This window comes from Saccostrea cucullata, unplaced genomic scaffold, assembly GCF_032062105.1.
Source record: "Saccostrea cucullata isolate Sc308-1 unplaced genomic scaffold, CSIRO_AGI_Scuc_v1 ctg1837, whole genome shotgun sequence".
Classification (NCBI taxonomy): domain Eukaryota; kingdom Metazoa; phylum Mollusca; class Bivalvia; order Ostreida; family Ostreidae; genus Saccostrea; species Saccostrea cuccullata.
The window spans coordinates 212,520-233,992 of record NW_026930802.1 but is presented as its reverse complement, the minus strand read 5'-3'; the positions used below and the strand labels follow the sequence as shown (position 1 = coordinate 233,992).

The following is a 21,473-nucleotide window of genomic DNA, read 5'->3' as shown; positions in this document are numbered from 1 at the left end:
CATAAAATTTGTTTATGTTTGGTGTTTAAAAATGTCCCACTGAATCGACAATTTTTTGTTATGCCTGGGATTCGAACCCGCGACAATAGGATCACCTCCTTACTTAGCGACTTAGAATAGAGAATACGCTCTAACCACTGCGCCACGCGGGCGACAACATGATCATTGTCCACCAAAAATTTGTCCAAATTTGTATACATAACCAGAAGTCTCTGTCGAGACTAGAGCTCTTCTGGTTTGTACTTATAATAAAGGAAGAGAAAAGTAGCAGTTTGATTAATCATCAAAATCGAAAACACAAAACTGATAATTACGCCTTACTTAGCGACTGAGACTAGAGCAGAGGCTCTAACCGCTGTGCCAGGCGGGCGACAACATGATCATTCTCCACCAAAAATCTGTCCAAATTTGTATATACAAAAACTCACTTAGAAACGCTTTATCATCATCTTCGTCGCCATTATATCCGATCCTTTATGGACAATGCGAAACCAAGGTTGAAACCAGTCTGTCGAGGCCCATTGTCCATTAAGGAAGGCGTAGTAGCAAGCAGAAAACCACCAACCTCCGCCGTAGCTTCCAGCACAGTTAGAAGTACCCATCCTATCGTGATCTCTGTCCCAAGTAGAAAAGAAATTCCCTCCTGCACCCCATTCTTGCATCTTGTCCCCTATAGAGAAAAATCAAAACACAGTTAAACTTCTTTATCTCGAGTCGCCCGCGTGGCACAGTGGTTAGAGCGTCTGCTCTAGAGTCGCAAAGTAAGGAGTCAATCCTTAAGTTAAGTCGCGGGTTCGAATCCAACTGTGGGACGTGGAGACAGGTCCTTCAGATGAGACCATATAAACCGAGGTCCCGTGTCGCAGTAGGTGCTGGCACGAAAAAGATCCCTCACTGCTCAATGGCCCTGAGTGCCGAGTATAGGACAAAATTTGCAGCTCTCCATCGGCAAGTGGTGGCGTCTCTATATGAGTGAAAAATTCTCGAAAGGGAAGTTAAACAAGTTAGAATCAATCAATCAATCTTTTTCTCGAACACCGATATCTGGTATGTCAGGGAACTTTTCTTATCGAAAATTAATTTTCTGTATGAAGAAGAATGCCCTACAGTCATCTACAAAGTTAGAGGCTATGTAGTTTAACCTCATTATCTTGAACACCGATATTTCGAATGTTAAGTGAACTTTATTTTCTAGAGAACAAATTTTATGAATGTAAAGAAATGTTATCTAGTCAACAAAAGAGTAAAAGCAAAATAAAGTTGAACCTAGTATTGTGGAACACTGTTCTGAAGGCTAAGGGATGTTAGAGATATGTCAATACGTAAAAGAGTATCAATGAAACATAAGAACAGTGTTCAAGATCAAAAGTCCATAAAAAATACAAAATAAGAACAGAGCAAATACGGATCTCCAGAACATCAGAGATTGGGATCAGGTGCCATGGAGGAGTGAGCATCCTCTGCCAACCGGTCACATCAGCTGTGTGCTCCTTGTCATGATCGGAAAATTACGGAAAAATTAGTCGTCAACTCAGTGTATAAATAATAATTTAACAATTAGTATGAAAAACGTCAGTCATCATTTGACTAAACTAACAACAAACCAATCCTTCTCTTTCACTTGACTGTTATTTAACAATAATTATATGAATCATACCTAAGGTTCCGGTTGGAATTCCAGACAAAGCGAGTTGGTACTTTTCTGTTTCATTCGATATTGAGAACCTCTCATATACCTCATATAGGGTTGTACCATTTACCAGAGTTATCGAGACATAGAGAGAAGAGTCGTTTCCCTTTGTTAACTGGTATATCAGCTCGTTTCCTGTTTTGATGTATATTCAAAATATTTGATAAATGTATTGCAATACAGTTTATGCATGCATACATTCTTAAATTATATATCAAAGATGGAATACTAAAGCTCTTCGATGCAGTATTGATAATAGTTTAATTTGTGGATCCATATTTAAGCTCGCTGTTCTGAACCTGGAGGATTTCTAGAAAAGGTCAATATTTTTAAAATCAGCGGGAAAATCAAATTGTAGAGTAATCTAAAAATTCCAAAATCTAAGCCAGATAGGAAAACTGAGCTTACATTTTTAATTAATCTTGCTGCCACATTAAGAAAGATACCTGAATATTATTAACTTTCTAAAGCTTTTGACAGCCATTGGCGTTATTGTATTTGAAGCATATAACAAATATGCGCGAAAACTTGAAAAGTGTTTAATTTTATGCCGGTATGTTTCGTTAAGCCAGACTCGTGTTTTTTCCCCTGGAAAAAATGTCCTGTTTGATAAAACGTCCTGACTATTGAAACAGACATAGAAATTACATGTATTCCAAATAAACTTAGTCCAGAAAGGAAAGCTACCGTACAATGGCTGTCCAGATTATCAAGGATTTAATGTCTTTACCGATCCAGAAATCTTCTTCTCCTGGAATCCCGAACCCGGCCTTATATTCATCCCATGTTTTGTTAAAGCTCACAGATCCATCCACACGTTTTTGTATTGCCTTTGAGAAATAAAAACAGTAAATCATGCTTATAACGAACAGGCCGATAATGAAACTACGCTTCAAGGGAAGTGATACTCATTCTCTATGTCTTTAAACTACACCCTCACAAAAAAAAAAACAAACAAACAAAAGGAACATACCGTCCATCCTCTATTCAGAGTCTCCATATCACATAAAACACTGATAGAAGAAGGGACAGTCTCATACGGATAAATTTCGTAAACACCTGTAGTAGTTTTACCATTTTCATGATGTTCTTTACAATCTCTTGGTAAACGTACTACAAAAAAAAAAAAAAAAAAAAAAAAAAATTCCAATGCGGAAAGGCTCTATACGCAAATTTTTAAAGCTATGCTTTTAAATGTCTAGTTAGAGGGTAACCTCTGATCTAAAATATATGAAATTATTTACATGAAATGATAGTATTGTGACATATTTCTGCCCCTAAATGCAAGATAAATTCTGTTAACATGCAAGAAAAATAAGTCAACACGATTGATGATTATGTCCACTTGCGTGAAAATTATGTTAGCATGCAAGTTACAAAGAGAATATAGTTTTAGTATGGGTCAATTTACTTAAAAGCGCCAGTTTCTGACATCATACACACAAGATGCAACAAACCTTTGTTGACATGAGACATTTATATTAACATGCAACATAATTATGTGGACGTGCAACATATTTACGACAAAATGTGACTTATTTATGTTTACATGCAACATAATCATGTAGACATAGGTCTTATTTATGTCAACATGTAAGTAATTTCAACAATCAAGTCATTTATGTCAACATGCAAGATAAAAAGTTTCACGTCAACATACGTATCTTCCATGCTGGCATAATACCGCATATTTGAATTCATCTCACAAAATATATGCGACGTTATCAAAGGTCTATCCTATTATTCCTCATTCACCTCCTATTTTTTTGAAGAAAAAAAAAAACAAAACAAAACAAAAAAAAAAAAAACAAAAAAAAAAACTGATAAATGAGTTAAGTCGGAATTTATCTATCCATCCATACAGTGTCGGTACTTAGTCACGGGTTATTGCCCCTTTTCCATGCATTAGTGAAGGTAAAATGTGGATGATAAAAGTATCCGATTTAATTTTTTTTTAATAAGAAAATAAAAAATTCTATCATAATTTCCAGTTTGTAAAGTTAAGATTAAGTCTAATGAAGTAGCATGAATAATGTTGTTCACATGAATATTGCTCGATGGCAAATAATTGATTGGACAGAAACAGGTCGATTTGCCACCCTTCCTTACTTACACTGGCACATGGTACAAGGGATAAGAATGTAGTATCTGTGCGACTATCCCGTGGTACGACTTACTGTCTGTATTACGTCAGACGGCGGGATAGTCGCATGGCCGCTCTTCTACAACACGTGGATGCCGAGCATACAGGACGTGTCTGGGACAGCAGCGGAGCGGAGAGTCGGCCCTGGCCAGAACCTACTCTGTTTGTATATATGTTATTGTATAAAAAATTAATCTATATAGTAAAGAAAAACCCCCTATGGTTACTTTAACAATATGGTGATAACCAACTTCAGCTGATATAATTAAGCATTGAATTCATATTTTTGGATGTCTTCGGTCCTATAACACACCTGGCCCTGCCGACAAATTGTTAGCGCGGTATGATAATTTGTCGGCACGACCAGGTGTGTTATAGGACCGAAGACATCCAAAAATATGAATTCAATGCTTATATTTACATTCTCTAATTTTCCTTCTTCATTCTTGCTTATTTCATTCATCTTAACTGTGAATGTAGCGCCCTTCAAAACTGCCATGGTTATTAAATGTAAGAGCCGTTTGTGACGTCAAATGACGTTAAATGACGTTGCAAAGTTAAATAACGCAAACAAACATTGCGAGGAAAAAAGCGACAAATTAATTCTTAACACACATTACGTTAATTTTTACGTTAATTTTTCAGGGTTATAGTTTTTCATTAAATTGAAATAAAATATTTACATTTTGGTGTCCCCAGAGTATTGAAAATGCTTATAGTTCCTGCTGTGTATTCTAACGCGCGGTGACAAGGTTTTGCGTGTGTTATAGAGATTTGAACGTCGTGGATTTCTCATGGATTTCATAAAGAAAATTACACTGAATGTAAATATTTAACTCTTATGTCAACATCAACATCTTGCATGTTTACAATAAATAAGTCGCATGTCTACGTACATGTATCATTATGTTGCATCTTGCATGTATGATGACAGATACTTTCCATATATACCATAGTATCTCGTTGAAACGTTTACCTTCACAATTTTCTCCGAAATGATGATTTAAACAATTGCACTTGTAACCTCGCTCACTGGATTGGTCTGCTTCACAAGTTCCATTCACACATTCATTGTTGTCACATACGCCAACTATTAAATATATCTAAGTTTTTAAAATCATTTTTTTTAATCAACTGATTATAGTTAACTGATTACTGAAAAGGGAAACGATAAAAAAGCTGGGATCAATATCAAACAATTCACAACAATACAAATATGTGACAATTAGTGAAGGGCATTAACATGAATCCCTTGAAATTCTAGAGGTGGGATCAGGTGTCTTGGAGGAGTTAGCATACACTGTCAGAACAAATATCAACATTGTCTCCAATAAATCTTTAACCTTAATACTGAAATGACTCGCTTTACATGTATATGCACTCAGACAATATCATTGTCGTCACATACATCTAACTGATTAAAAAGGGTAATGAAATGAAAGGATTTCGCAGTAGCTGTACACATGCCTGATATGTGTTTTAGTGGCCTAGTTCCCATCCTGACAAATCTTCATTTGTTTCGAATCTTAGACTTTCTTTTGTTCTTGTTATATATTCATTCAGAAATCAACATATAATGGCACATCCTTGACAGTGTCGTTAATTAACAAAAAATGTATGTACATTGCAGCAGGTGACTCGTGTGTTTTAATCAAACCCAATTAAGAGCTTATTATGACAGCTTCATACGGAATAATTAAATACATGCTGTAATAATAAGCAAGGACTTTATAAAAATGTTAAGGTTTGATAGAACCCTATTAACGGTGAGAATTATATGGTGTATTACCTTGACAGTTTTCCCCGACATAACCAGTGGTACAGTTGCACGTGTATCCTCGACCACTGGACTGGTCTGGTACACGGGTTCCATTCACACATTCATGGTTGTCACATACATCACCTATTGAAACTAATCCAGAAACATTGTTTCAAAATATGTACATGTTGCATGTCAAATTGCTTTAGAGGCTATCGGGGGCCTGAGTTCAATTGGGCCCTCCCCCGGTCAAATGCAGTGAGAGGTGAACATGAGTAATGATTGTTCCTTCCTTAAGCACCTAAATTAGACGTGAAGCTGTACAAGCTTTTAAATTAGTAGTTGAGTCAAGGTAGGCATTGACACCATGAAAAACTAAAATGCCTCTGACTTACAAGTCTGAAGTCGAAGCCCTGCACACTTAATCGTGGTCTCTATAAGCTAGATAAATAAAAATATCCCAATGGAACGGAATCAACTTATAGCCATTACATGTAAATCCATGAAGACACTTAACGTCACAACACAAAAATCTTGAACTGATTTATAATGCTTTATTGATTAGCACTTCTTTTGAACGTTGAAATTATAACGTTTTATTATAGAGCCCTGCAAAAAAATCATTTGCAACATCACAAACGAATTAACCTATAAAATGAAGCAGCCGCAGGACATCTATTTAACTTTGTTTGATTTGAACATATGCTTTGATTATAGATACTGAAGTTTTCGATAGGCCAGAATTTAGCGAGTTATTTCCCGTTGGCCACCATACTGGAGGTCCAAATGCTCATATCCCTTCATTGATCAACCAATTTAAAATTTTAATATTTGCTATTTTGAATTAGAAATCATTATTTTTCTGAAGTATATAAATTTTTGGAAGCCTCCTTTCATTAAAAAAAAATAAATATTACATATTTTCCACCAAATATTACTGCTACAACCTATTAACTTGGTAATACAAAGAGGGAAAATCACTCAGTCGACCTATAATATGGCGACCAATGGGAGATAACTTTATTGATTTGCACTTCTTTTAATTTCTTATGATAAAGGTTGGAATTTTAAATAAGAACAACATATCAAACTGATTCTTAATCTTACTTACTGTCATTGCAAATAGATTTTCTTTTTGTAAAATATCATTTTAATGTCCGAACTTAATTTATTCTTGTTCTAAGTTTTTGATTATGCTTTGTAATATAAATCATTCGCAAAATGCAAGGATATACATTTGAAGTGTAGGGTAGTTATGTTTAATGGATTGATTGATTGTATGTTGTTTAACGTCCCTTTCGAGAGCTTTTCCCTCATATGCTCAGTGAGCAGTGAGGGATAATTTTCGTGCCAGTACTACTGTGACACGAAACCTCGGTTTAAACGTTCTCATCGAAAGGACCGGTCTCCACGTCCCATAAAGGGAATCAAACTCGCGACGTATGTATGTTTAAGAATCTGTAAGATATTTTCGCTCTTTTGCCAAACGGGACCCAGGTCTGCCGTGCAGATACATGAGTTAAGGTCTCCGGCGTGGTGCATTGGTAACAGCGTCTGCTGAAGAGTTGCGGAGTGATAAGTCTTAACTTTGCGGTTTCTAAACGCATTGTGGTAGTGGAGAGCAGTCTTTTTGATGACATGATATAAATCGAGGTCCAGTTCTGCAGTAGGTGTTGCCAGGAAAAATATCACCTGCTGCTCAATTGCCGAGGAAATGTCTTCTTGTCAGTTTTTATTTCTCCTCCAAAAGCGGTTGGGTATCCATAAAAGTGAAAAATTCTGGAGAAGGACATGAACAAATTCACAAACAAACACAAATTATTAAGAAAATTAGTCATATATCTCAACTAGAAAAGAAAACAGTCACTGAGTTTTGTTTTTCTTTTTAACACTTATTAACACTTATTAATTCATAAAGGTCATTCGATCTAAAAGAAATGTAAATCTGGTTAAAATGTTATTGACATGAAAAATGTTTTTGCTTAATAAGAAAATTATGTAAATCTGGTTAATATGTTATTGATATGATAAAGGTTTTTTTGACTTAATGAGTATAAATTTCATAATTATTTACCTTCACGACGTAGTCACGTCGCCCGCGCGCATGGAACAGTGGTTAGGAGCGTACTCTGCTCTAGAGTCGCGAAGTAAGTAGTTGATTCTTACGTCGCGGGTTCAATTTCCACTGTGGGACGTTGAGACCGGTCCTTCGGATGAGACCGTATAGAACCGATGTCCCGTGTCGCAGTAGGTGCTGGCACGAAAGAGAAAATTCCCTGTTCAATGGCCCTAGGTGCCGAGTATAGGACAAAATTTGCAGCTCTCCAACTGCAAGTGGTGGCGTCTCCATATGAGTTAAAAATTTTCGAGAGGGACATGAAAGAATAAACAATGAATAATCGTATTTACCTTCACAATTATCGCCGTTATAACCAGGAAAACAGCTACAGGTGTAACCACGTTTGTTGCATTTATCCGCCTTACATGTTCCATTCTGACAATCATTGCAGTCACATACATTAACTAAAAAAAACAAACAAACAAACAAACAAAAATTAGAAAAATCTGATCATTTTTTTACTTAAACATATTTTTTATGAAATACGCCACCATATATGCATGTGATGAGGGTATACTTAAACATGAAAAAGGGGAGTTGAAGGTTGAAAGGTTGAATTCCTTAAGTTTATCATTTTTGGTTGTTAGTTTGCACGAACCATTAAGTGAACGTTTTATGAATAACGCAATATGAATAAAAATTATAATTATTAATTGATAATTTGTCAATGTATCTAATGTTCTCTTTATATCTGCTAACTTTGTACAGTGGCCTTAAGCTCTTTTTCTATATTTTTTAATGCTGATTATGACACTTCGTTAATTTATTAGATTTTAACGATTGCTGCTTGAAGATTCTCTTTTCCGATGAAAAACTTCGGTCATCCATTGACATGGAAATGTACAATGATTATTATTAATGTAAATGCATTTTTAGTATTTGAAAATTAAAAGATACTTACTTTCACATCTTTTACCAGTAAATCCTTCGGGACATATACATATGGGTTTTCCTGTGTGTATCTTCAATTTATCACATACCCCGCCATTTAAACATAGATTGGAATTGCATTTTTTGTCTGCAAAGATTGAATTTAGAAATATTTTCATATACATTGTACATTGAGTTATCAATATACTTTTTTTTTCTTTTTTTAATTATATATAATCTGCTAAAATATTCAATATATCTTGAAAAGGGGTCATATTTTGATAAGCAACATTGACCAAAAGATGGTCCAAGTAATGTTCTAAACAATATTTTTTGGTAAAATAGTCCCTTTAAGAAATTTCAAGGTTGGCCCCTAGATATTTCTTTTCTTTAAAAATAAAAGAAAATTCTTGATAGTTGTTGAAAATAAAAACCCCTCGAATTAACAAGACCTTTTATTTTATATCAAGGAAAAGGAGCTGACCCCTTACAATAGGGATTTTGAAATCTCGAAAAGTTTAAACCGGTTTGATGAACAATATTGAAGAAAAGATGTCCAAAATAATGCCTCTTAAATCAACAGAATAAAATATAAGGAGGGAAATCTTTATATCATTATCTTTTTACGAATTATCTACTCAAAATCACATCTTATCCTATCGAAAAATCATTTACTTGCAACGAGATCTCACCTACTTATTATCATTATTTTAATATGTATAATAATTATCATTATTACTTAAGATAGTTATAGTATATAGTAATTTTACATTCATTAAATGAGTATATATAATTTAAAAATACAATAACTTAGACCATTATGGCATATCTCTTTCATTTTCCTTAATCAGAAATTGACTTACAATGTCGGCATGAATTTCGTCTCAGTAATAAGGCATGGTGGCTTGAAAAGCATGCTGCCAAAAAGGCAAATAAAATCTAAAAAATCAGAAGAACCTTCATACAGCATAGTATTAAAATTTTAGTTCATGGACTTTACTTATTATATTATTATTTTTAAATGGTCGTTTGTGCTTTATACACTTTATTTATCGGACTTTTTCTACCTATCGGATACATGTAAACACACAAATACCTCACACAGAAGTTTATACGGTTTCATTTTCTGATTTGAACACAATTCTTTGAATGAGATCTAGACTCTAGACAAGCAGAAAAAAACACAATTAACAATATTACGAACCTTGTAAGTTTTTGCCCCCCCCCCTCGCCCTTCTCCTTCAAAGGACAAAAAAGATACTGTTCTCACAATGTACTTCAGCAATGTTAGAAAAAAAAAAAAATAATACAACAAAGACAAAAAAAATGCATGTATTATGTGGTGTGTATATCATCGAGCAAAAATTATTGATAATGCAAAATAACAAATATCGTAAAACATCCATTTTTACTATATATTTTTAGAAATTTGCAATTGCATAAAAATAAGTAAATCAACATTTTTTTTTTCTGAGGACTAGTGTCTTTTTTTTAACTCAGTGAATAGACTTAAGCATCATTTTTAAAAGAAACCTGTTTAATTTTTTTTGGTTATTTCAGAAACATAATTATTTGCTATCAGAAAATTAAACAGGCTTTACGTTAAAACAACTTTTTTGTAAAATTCTATTTCAAGTAGTAAGACAACACCGAATAGTTCTTTGAAATCATGAGTGATGTCCAAGAAATTCATTTTCAAAATTATGATTATAACACTGTCAAATATAAATATTTTTTTAAATATAGACCATGAAATTGCGGAGGTCATGAGAATAATTTTTATTCCTATGTGAAATATATAGGATAACCTGATCTGCTTATATTTTTATTTTTAGCACCAGTGACAATTCGCAAAAATTTGAAGCGTAAAAATTAATCAACAGCTTTTTGACAAAGAAAAATGAGCTTTCCAGATTTATTCTTCATTAAAAAAGAATTCATTAAATAAAGATTAATATCCAAAAAGTTCATTGAATTGTAATTATAACACTGTCAAAATATTTCTTCAAATATACACCAAGTAAATGACATTAATTTTATATTCCTATGTGAAATATATAGCTTATTAAAATGACTTTTAGTGTGTGTGTGGGGGGGGGGGGTGGGGATTCATTCAAATGAAAATAAAATCATTAAACAAGAAGACCAGCATGTTCCTTAGAAGCAATTGAAGTAAATTTATCATATTTCCCACGGAACATTGCTTATTCAAAGACTTTTAGATTCATTCAAATAAAAGAATCCAAACTATGTTGTAAACAGTAGTTATATTTGTTAAAGAAAGTTTTGGTTGATTTCAATAGACATGATATGTATAAACAAATGTAAAATAAAAATGTATACCTCTGAATAATTTAAGTTAATGTACCTACCTTGGTTGATTTCATCGTGTGTGCGCGTCGATGTCGAATTATATTCACTTTTTAAAAAGTTTGATTCAAATAAAGATAATGAAGAGTATTGTGATTGGCTATTTAATTTAGGCCCCACAGCTTCCAGAATAAATTATAGTCTAAGATGTTTTGTTTTAAACCTACACATTTTTAGTTTTCACCTAAATGTCCCATAATTTAACGGTTATCTTTTTCATGCGAATCTGTCTAAGCCGCCATTAAAAAAAAATAAATACGTCTAAGGATTTAATTCGTCTTGTCATTACCATGCATTACCATATTCCTTTTTATGTACATTACGCAGTATGCATTCTGTATTAGAACGCAAATTTGCCTATCTACTCAACCTATAGTTAAGGAAGATTAACAAAAAGAAACCAGAAGGAAATGCACGTTCTATGAATTAAGAAATGGGCAATCTTTCAGAAAAAAATAAATTGACAGGACAAACACGAGTATGTCTTTATAGAGTACATAAACTATAATAAAGTTCTCAAAAAGTAATTAAGTAAATTACGCTAAAAAAAATTATTTTATTTGATTTTAAAAAAAGGCAGATGTAAAACAGATGTTGACTTGTACTTTGAAAATTTTAATTATCTTTCATATAAAGTAATCTGCCATCCAAAACATTAAAGTATTCATGCATATCCTTCGAAAAGATAAAAAAAAAATCCTGAAAACTGATTGAGTGATTTAAAAGTACATCAAGTCTCTAGAAAGATCTTAAACGTTAAAAAAGTCTGAAGTCAAAATTTCGGTTTTTTTTTGTTTTCAAAGCAATATAGTTTATACATTAGTAATGGACTTTTTAATGAACCCGAACTTTTGAGCTTCAATAATGTATGTATCTCCATATATTTCATACATGAAAACTTTGCAAAATTGTATAAAACGCAAATTAGTACACATGTTGGACATTTTGTTTCATTATCAAAATTATTATGAAAAATTACACTTATTTGAAATTTGTAGTTAAATATATTCTCAGCTTATGATCTTAAAGCCATATTCATTTATTAATACTACTCAAATCCACAAACTTTAAATCTTTAATCAAACTACAGTCAAACAGTCAATCCTAGTAATCCCGAACTCCATTGAAATGAGAAAAGAGATATCCGAATGTTCGAGATAACGAGTTGAATATTTACCAAAAATGAATTGTCTAAAGATATCCTTGTTCAAAATATCGAACTTCAAATGTGTGTAACTAAACGGTTCATGAAGCTATATAGAAAAAATTCTTTTTCCCTAACCCTATGTTGTACTTGAATACAAATGGACTTTAGCGGAAACTCCACCTCTCTACAGTCTTAAATATAATTTGAGAAAGAAAATCAATATCACAAAAATGTTGAGTAAAGTGCCCCATGGAATTTCAAGAACACGAAAAAAATAATAATTAGTTTTTCATTTAAGTTGCTTTTTAAAAAAGATATAAAAGAACTTAAATTAGAAGACTTTTGTCTTATAAAGTATATGATAAATATTCTGTTTCAAACTTCATGCCTACTGGTTTGCAAGGGCAAGGTTCAGCATGACTCTTATCTTAACGAGATCATGAGTAGAAGTTTTTATTCTTAAAACGGCTGGTTAAGGTAGTCTAGTGGTATGGCGCTTTCTTCATGATTCATAAAATCTACAGCTAAGTTAGATTAATGAATAGAAAACAGAAGGAAGACTGCGTTCTATGGACACCTGTCAACTACTTAATTTGTCTCTATAAAGTACAGGAACTATCTTAAAGTTCTCATAAAGTAACTGATTAAAGTACACATAAATAATTTTAATAGTGTGCAGATAAAATTTAAATTAGACAGAGGTAAAGCAGGTACTAGTGTGTACTTTTAAAATTTCAATTATTTTTTCATTTACAAAAATCTGTAAACAAAAGTATTCATGCATGTCTTGTGTTTTAGGCAAGATATACTCAGTTTGGTTAAAAGAAAAGATAAAATAATTATCTTTAAAACAAATACAGAGGTTGTAAAGTACATAAGATTGTTCTATTTATTCTACTCAGAGCCATATGCTTTTTCTGAGTTATAAAACGACCTGTCAGACATTTCTAGTTATTTCGAACTCCATTGAAAGGATAGATTTTTTGATAAGTTGTATATTGTTTTACGTCACATTCGAGAATTTTTCCCTCATATTGAGATGTCGCCATATACAAGCAAAGGGTTTCAAATTTAGACCTTTACTCAGGATTTCGGGCCATTGTTCAGTGAGGGGGTTTGGTTTTTATTTTTTAAGATCTCATCTGAAGGACCTGAAACTTTCACTACAAAGTGCTGAGCGCTTGGCAGAAAACAGTAAGTATTTACCTACTTTTTATCGACTTAGTTCAGTCACGGCTATGATTCGAACTCGATCATGGAACGAACGCTCTACCGATTGAGCTACCGTGACGGCTTGGGCATCCATTGGAATAAGAAAATTCAAATCGTAGGAATCGTGATGTCGGGGGTAAACTACAAGGGTTGTTCGAAAAGTTTGTGAACGATTTAAATCTTGGTTATATTACTCACTAGAAATTTAAAATAAGCACAATATGATATGTAAAAATATTTGTTTTGTTAACGTGTCAAGTTTTATTCCATTCGATTAAACAAAATCAATTTACTTCATTTTAAAATCAACATGTTGTTTATCCGCGGAGCACACTTAACGGCAATTTAACGTCAATCATAGCGTCAAAATTTTCTTCAAAATATTATCACTATACATTTCAACCTCTGCTATAAAATTTCACTCAGAAAATTTTATATTTCTAATGTTGATTTTCATTAACAATAATAACATTAGAGCCACATGGAAAATAGTTTGATGTAAGAAGCGCAGCTTATTTTTTCAGAAATGATTTTTATGTCAGATCATGATATGAAGAAATTTCAATATAAAGAACAGAAACAGTAACGATTTATTATCATAACATTTAATTTGAAATATGAGGTGTATATGAAAATAATACTTAGTATAATACCTATTGAAATCATGGTTGAAAACATCATGAAGCGATGCTTCCTAAGTCAGAAAATTACAATGTTGTATGTGGTTGTAAGAAAAAAATACATCTGTGAGGAGGAATTATCTTTCTTCTGAAGATTTCTTCATATGAAAAAAAAATGTCATACTTATACAAATTCTGTATTAAGTACTTGAAACATTAAACCATTATTAAAATGGTCTTTTAAAAAATACAACTTATTCTATTTAAAATGCTTTTGAAGTAGGATTTAAATGTTTAATTGTTAAATATAATAAAACAATTAGTAAGAGATAGGCAAAAGAAATAGAAAGTAATGTTTCCATCACAGGTTAGATTTCATCATCGAATTGACTACTCTAATTGTATAAATTAGGAAACGCTGAGGAAGAAAACTGAGTAGTATAATTCATATTTTGTATTCTGACTGTCTCTGAGAGTTATCTTGTCATATCAGAGGGTCGGTACCCCTTAAGGTTTTAATTACTCTGCTTTCACATGAAAAGCAACTCTGAAGCGCCTATGTCTTTACCTGACGTTCGAACTTTTTAAAATTTTTGGTCAGATTTTTATAGTGAAAACGTTTCTTCAGATTGTCCTCATCCGATATAGAGTCTCTGTCAATCAAATACTGTCTGAAATATTTTACACACATGCACAACTAGCCTGTAACATATTTTCCTGATTCCTCCAACATTTTAATCGTTTATTCACGATTTTTCCCGAGTAAAACACAAATTTGCATCTTTAGCTGCTGCTCCGTGACGTTCTAACAAGTCATCGTTTTTGTCGTTTTCAATGAGGACAACCTATCTTCTCCAGTTGATTTATTTTCATCAAAGCAAAATCTAAAGCCATAATTTTGCATATGAATCGATTTAACAATTCTTAATTTGAATTTATAGGTTGTTGTTCGATTTTGCTCCATTTTACAGAGAATATGACTGCAGACATTATTTAGTGTAGTGTCTTTAACTTACTAAATTTTGACCTGTTCCGCAATCCGATCCGATTTTTGCATTTCTAAAATCTGGGTAGGTTTTGAATAAATCGTATCATTTAAAAAAATCATAAGAATTATTTGGATTTATTGTTGAAATATTTCTATCAGATTTGGATAAAATATGATGTCAAATAAAAAGATATGACAGTTGTACACGAATTTTTCAAACAACTCTCTTTTTTTTAAGATATGCGCACTTTGAAGTTTCCAATCTGACACTTGGGCTTGTTTATTGAATTTGAGATGCTTAAAGTACCGAACTTAACTCGTTACTGTATATATGTACATGTATAACTAAATGATATATTGAGCTTTTGTAACGTCAAGAGAGGTCATAGAGATGTTTTTCATAAAACTTATATCAAAGAATACAATTGGAATATTTTGCTGTATATTTCGAAATGGACTTGAAGAACCTAAAGGGTACAAAGAATGAAAAGTTCACTTTTAAATTATTGTGTAATTATCTGAGCATGAAAAGTCACGTTTCTGTCTTTCAAAAGTTCATGATGAATTTTCTGTTTCAAATTTCATACCCATATCTGACAGAACAAAATCTTGAAATGTTGGAATTCCTTATTCATGGCTATGTGCACTAAAAAAATATCGTCTACTTATACATGTAGGAGCATACTCTTAGATTTCTCAAACCTTATTAGCTTTGAATTGATTATTGTAATGTACCTTAAATACATTTTGATAGTATCTTAACTAATCCCATCATTTGATCTCTGGGTTTTACTTTTTTTTCTTTATTGAGAAAGATCGATTTTACATTTTTAATCTTCAAAAAAGCAATTTCGTGTCAATCTATTTAATCCTTGAATGTAAATTGAAATATATGGTGATAACAAACAGTATTCAAGTTCAAAAGTCTATTAAACGATATTAATCAGGAGCAGAGCATACACGGTCCTCTAAAACATCAGTGGTGGGAACAAGTGTTATAAAGATGTGAACATACCTGCCAACCGGTCACACCCGCCGTGTGTTCATTGTCACGATTGGAAAGAAACGGAAAAGATCTGTCGACAATTTCCCGTGTAACGAATTCCCTAACAAAGTATGAAAAACTTCAATCTGCATTTGACTTTATGATTAATTTAGTGTATTTGCTTACAAGAACATTGTATCGACCATAGGATTTACGAAATATTGACGTTTAACAAGACTGCTGATTTTTCTTGTTTCATCAACTTCTTTATCAATAACTTACTTTGTTCTAAAAATTCTTCGTGTGTGATTCATACATAATCGCACTTTTATTTAGTTGTTTTCCTCAGGCCTAGTTTCATTGTCTCTACGCACATTAAAAAAATAGCCAAAGGAGTGACATGAGCGGGAAATAAATTTGAGCAGTTTAATTGATTATTGAAGTATCAATATTTGAATCTAAATTTTATTTTAAAAGCATAAATACAAAGATCAAGACATAATAGGCAATCTGTTTTCACAATTTCTTATGACATTACTATGTATGAGATCCAAATCCTTAAAAACGGATTAGGTGATATCACCTATTCGAATAGTAACTGGTAAGTAGTACTAGTACAGACATAAAATGTGAATAAAACTATTAACTGGCTTCGGCATGTGACTAAAACAGCCATAAAATGTGAATAAAACTTTTTCGATTAACTGGCAGACATAAATCGGCATGTGGCTTCGACTAAAACTGCCAGTACACCTGTAGCTAGCCTCTAAAATCTGGCCAAAAGTCGTACAACTAGTAACTTACTTTACCCTTGTATAGTAGTTCCTTACTAGTACATGTATCTAATTGCTAATAGCTATTCTAACCCATTTCTTGTAGTCAGTAGCCATTAACTAGTAGCTAACTTTACATATCTGCTTTAAACATACTCTGTCAAAATCAGTTTCACATAAAATAAATGTATCGTGTTGAATGCCCCCGATACTCATATTTAATTTGTAAATCGTACGTCTTTGCATTCCCTTCGAATTAACTTGTCTTGAAATTTTCATATGTAGTACATGAGGACAGTGTACGTTGTATAATTGTTGTTTAACATTCCTCTTGAAAATTTTTCACTCAAGCGGTGATACCTCCCACTTGCAAGTGGAAAAAAATACAAATTCTGACCTATACTTGGCACCTAGGACCGAGGATGAGCCGTAATAGATCTTTTTCCTTCAAGCATCTACTGCGACACAGGAATTTGGCTCACACAATCTCATCCGAAGGACCGGTCTCCACGTCTCACAGTGGGATTCAAACCCGGATTAACTTCTTACTATAAGCGAATCTAGAGCAGATGCTCTATCACTGCGCCACGCGGGCAAAAATTTACAGTGTTAAAAAGCCAATATAGTGATTATATAAAGTTTTTTTTTTTAATTCACTGCTGAAAATATTGATCACAACCTAGGATCTCAACGAATTACATTCTTCCTGCTTAGTTACATAATGCTACAGCTTTATGTCATTAAGTTACTTCATTCTGTTGAATTCATGTATTTTGATTATGTTTAACACTTGTTTTCATAACTCTACGGATTATCTTTTTTGATTGTTTTAGAAGGGAGGATATAGAAATAAATTTAGCGATAGTTATCATACTTAAAAGAACATTGTAGACGTTTTCCAAAATGAAATAAAAGGGGCTTTCGAGAGTAAGACTTATGTAGACATTTAAAAAATTGATGATTATTGTTATGCAAAGCAGGAGATGAACACTTATCTATGTAGGAGAAGTTCAAAGACACGTAATTCTATGATCAACTCCACCTACATACATGTAACATAATTCATAAAGAATGTTTCCTAACTTTTTATTGTACATGATACAGTTGTATTTCCTTGTTACAAGTTTTGCTAATAATAATTATATTTGGAATAATTGGCAAATATAAATTTTTAAAGCCAGGAAAAATTTCTAAGCCATGAGGTAATCTTTCAAAAATAAATTACATAATTTCCTTTTCAAAGAAATTTAAAAGTAATAGAACAATCATTTACCATGATCTCCTGAAAAATACTCGTTCATAATTCAGAATATATATTTGAACATAATGAACATATCCATCCGCCAATGAAACACATTTATGTCAAAAAGCCTTTGAGACTGATATCATCTTATAAAAGTGTATTTTTTCCCGACGTACATGTATATACACTGAATAATCATAAAACAAGACCATGCCAATTGAACAACATAACTATAGTAGTCTTTTACATGTTAGCTACAAAAAAGTATATTCTCTGCTTAAAAAAACAATTTCATTCTTTCATTATATTTCAGTTATTTATATACAGCTGTGAAATATTAAACTTTTGTTATTGAAGACCTTTATAATTATCAACAGGAACAAAACAATTACGTCCGAAAATAGCACATATTAAAAAAAAAGTTTATCTAGGCTATGGCATTAGAGCTACATTGACTTTAGTTCTTCGTAATGAGAGGGTTGGCTTAGGTCTCCAAGTTCTTGATAACCTGTGTTTTCCTCCACTTTATCATTGACGATTGTATTTACATGTCTTGTAGAATTCTTGTGGCGCCTTGTTTCTTTCAACTTTTGGCTTTTATTGAAAGTTTGCTTAATATTCCTGTAATATTTTAAAACATATATCTATATACTGTATCTCAATAAAACTTATATTCAACTCTCAAAAAACAAAATGACAAAATATTAGCACGTGTTTAAATATGACTCCTATTTCCTCTTTGAATTTGACAGAATTATCATTTTAATAAAAAAAAGTCAATGAAAGGTTTAAAACTCACCGGGCTACGAAATATATGTTGAGAATTACACTTATCAGCAGAACTGCAATAACCACGTAAAAAGCTGAATTTGAAATGCTCTTTGATGCCTGGTTCATTTCTTCCATAGAAAAGAAAGATATAAAAGTGGACAGAATTAGAAAACAACAACAAAAAGAAACTAGGAGACTAATTGTTCTCTGAACAATTAACGGCTTTCCACCTTTTTTTAAGTTTTCATGTCATTTGAATTAAAAAAAAAAAAAAAAAAAAAAATGAAAAAAAAGTTTCTCCAGGTGGGCTTGAACCTACAACCCTCAGTTTGTAAGTCGGACACGCTAACCATTGAGCCATCAAGTTGTACACAAGTAAGCGTATTTTGTAAACTAATTTATTTTTTGAAGGTGGAAGAGGATACCTGTAGTTTCGTAGGAAAGTACCGGTCAAATTTCTTAAAAAACTGAGATCTTGCCGGTTTGATGTGATATTGTATGTAGGAAAATGATTAGAATAATTATGGGACACATTTGCAGTGAAGCAATGACACTTAGCATATATAGAGTCGTAAAAGCGAAAGTAATACACGTGGTCAGTTGCAGAGAAAATTAAAAATCCCGGAAAAACAGTGAGTAAGTCATGGACATTTTTTCTACACTATATTGTATAAAGCGGGGTATCTGCAATTGATTTAACCTATCTAAATTGCGTGGAAATTTATTTGATATGAAAAATCGCTATTTCCGGGATTTAGATTTAAATCTAAATAAAATTAAAATAAATTCCATACACCTAAGAAAGCAAGAATACTTGGTATTAAAATGTCGTAATAGAGCAGGAGAATCGAATGATATTAACAATAATTGCAGAAATAGCCAATACGAGTTTTAATTAATTTTTATGCTCAGCAATAACTAAATTTCAGACAGAAAAAAATGCAGATTTTGCCGATAATCACTATAATTTCAAAATACTTTAGAGACTCACCTTAAAACTCTCAGGACACTTTCTTTCAGGTCTATTCTTGCTTTTATTACGAATCTTATGCCGATATTTCGTTTCGTTTGACTTGTAGACATTTTCTCTAAGTTGGTGTTGATTTTCTTTTTAAAAGGGGGGGGGGGGGGTGTTTATTTTATAAGCATTTGTTAGAGTGATGGTTGTAAATACCTCCACGACCTTTAGCTTGATTGTGACCTTTGGGTCAATGGGGTCAAAGGTCAAGGTCATTTATCAAGGTCAAAGGTCAAGGTCATGAAAAGAGAGAGAGGTAAACTTGAGATTAACACTTGAAGCTGCATCTAGATAAAGGTAATGAATATTTCTTTATGACCTTTTGAGTAAGGGTCAAGGTCAGAGGTCAAGGTCAAAGTCAAATATCAAGGTCAAAGGTCAAGGTCATTTGAATTTTAAGCTGAAATTGACAATTTCTCTACTTTTCCAATGACCTTGACCTTTGACCTTGACCTATTTTCAAGGTCAACGGTCATTAGATCTCATGCACTTGGACCTATATCTTTACCACTTGTCATTTAAAAGTTTTTAATTTTTCTTGTAAGCTTTAAAACTTTCAGGGGCAATAACTCATTGAAGGAGTCACCGAATACTTTTGCAATGAATAGATTCCAGGATCCTCTCAATTAGTCGAAGACATTGGTGAAGGTTTCATACCTCTACGGTTTACGGTTTCAAAGGAGTAGCGATAACAAGCATTTCTTGCGAAAGGGGCAATAACTTTGAAAGGGGTCAAAGTTCAAACATGGGGGGTCGTTTTTCGGAATAACTTTTAATATCCAATATCATGAACTACAAAGTTTTTCGATAAGTCTTGCGGTTTCAAAAGTCCGGGAAGAAAAATAATAATAATAATAATAATAAACATAAGCATTTCAAGAGGTCTTTCCACAGAAAGGTGGAAAGCCCTAATAATGTGCAGACTTGTTAAAAATGAATGAAAAATAAACGTTCATATGTAATGTAAGGGATAATTTCAGCCCACCCTGCTTGTTCTTTCAAATAGATTAGTCATTTCTAACATTAAAAATGAGTCAAAAACTTTAAATAGGTTTAAAACGAGACCATACTTATTTCATTTTTTCTTTGAAAAAAAAACCTATTTGATTAAATTACAAATTATCTATTTGTTAATAAAATTCATGTAAAATCATTCTTCTCAAGAACAAGGTATATACATTAAAAATTTATCTTCTGTTTTGGTGCATAAGCAAAGTACATGTATTTTTCATAAAAAAATATTGAACTTTCCGGGAATCTTTTATGGAACTCCCTTTCATCAGTAAAATGAATATTTTCATGGCCCCTTAAACATAATCATAGCAGATACATGTAATCACTTTATTACCTTCAATACGTTGAATATCATAAAGGTTCGTATTGCAGCCTTCTTTACACAACCCGTTGTTTGAAAAACAGGTTCCATTTAAACAAACTGGACTACATAACCTATCACACAGGGGTCCATAATAGATTGGACTGCATTCTTAATGTAGGCAAAAAGACGCATATGCTAGTTATTTCTGTATTTAAATATAACTGTTTTGTTGTATTCTTGCTTCGCTATATAACTTGCTAATGTTGTTAGTTGCTTTAAATCTTTAGCTTGCAAAAAAAAAAAAAGAATCGTCTCTTGGATTCGCAATAACTAAATGCAAACATCGCGAATATAAAATGCTTTAAACTTCGATATAAATATATTTAATGAAGATGCCTCATATCAGGATACACCTACTTCAGCGCCAGAGAGTATAGAGATCAGCTA

At 32.5% G+C, this 21,473-nt stretch overlaps 1 protein-coding gene across 1 annotated transcript; it reads right to left on the bottom strand.

Moving 5' to 3' along the window:
* Positions 1–321: 321 nt before the first annotated feature.
* On the bottom strand, positions 322–3,166 carry LOC134230147 (fibroleukin-like). Its single transcript, XM_062711924.1, has 5 exons — positions 3,148–3,166; positions 2,664–2,803; positions 2,421–2,520; positions 1,658–1,825; positions 322–670 (listed from the first exon to the last, which is right to left on the bottom strand). The coding sequence occupies exons 1-5, from the start codon at positions 3,164–3,166 to the stop codon at positions 429–431; spliced, it is 669 nt and encodes a 222-aa protein (XP_062567908.1). The 3' UTR covers positions 322–428.
* Positions 3,167–21,473: the final 18,307 nt, after the last annotated feature.

Bases quoted from the DNA above. Each gene is read 5' to 3' on its own strand.
- LOC134230147 (XM_062711924.1), bottom strand. The intron at 2,521-2,663 runs GTATGTTCCTTT...TATTTCTCAAAG, and splicing joins CTCTGAATAGAGGATGGACG to GCAATACAAAAACGTGTGGA. The intron at 1,826-2,420 runs GTAAAGACATTA...ACATCAAAACAG, and splicing joins AGAAGAAGATTTCTGGATCG to GAAACGAGCTGATATACCAG.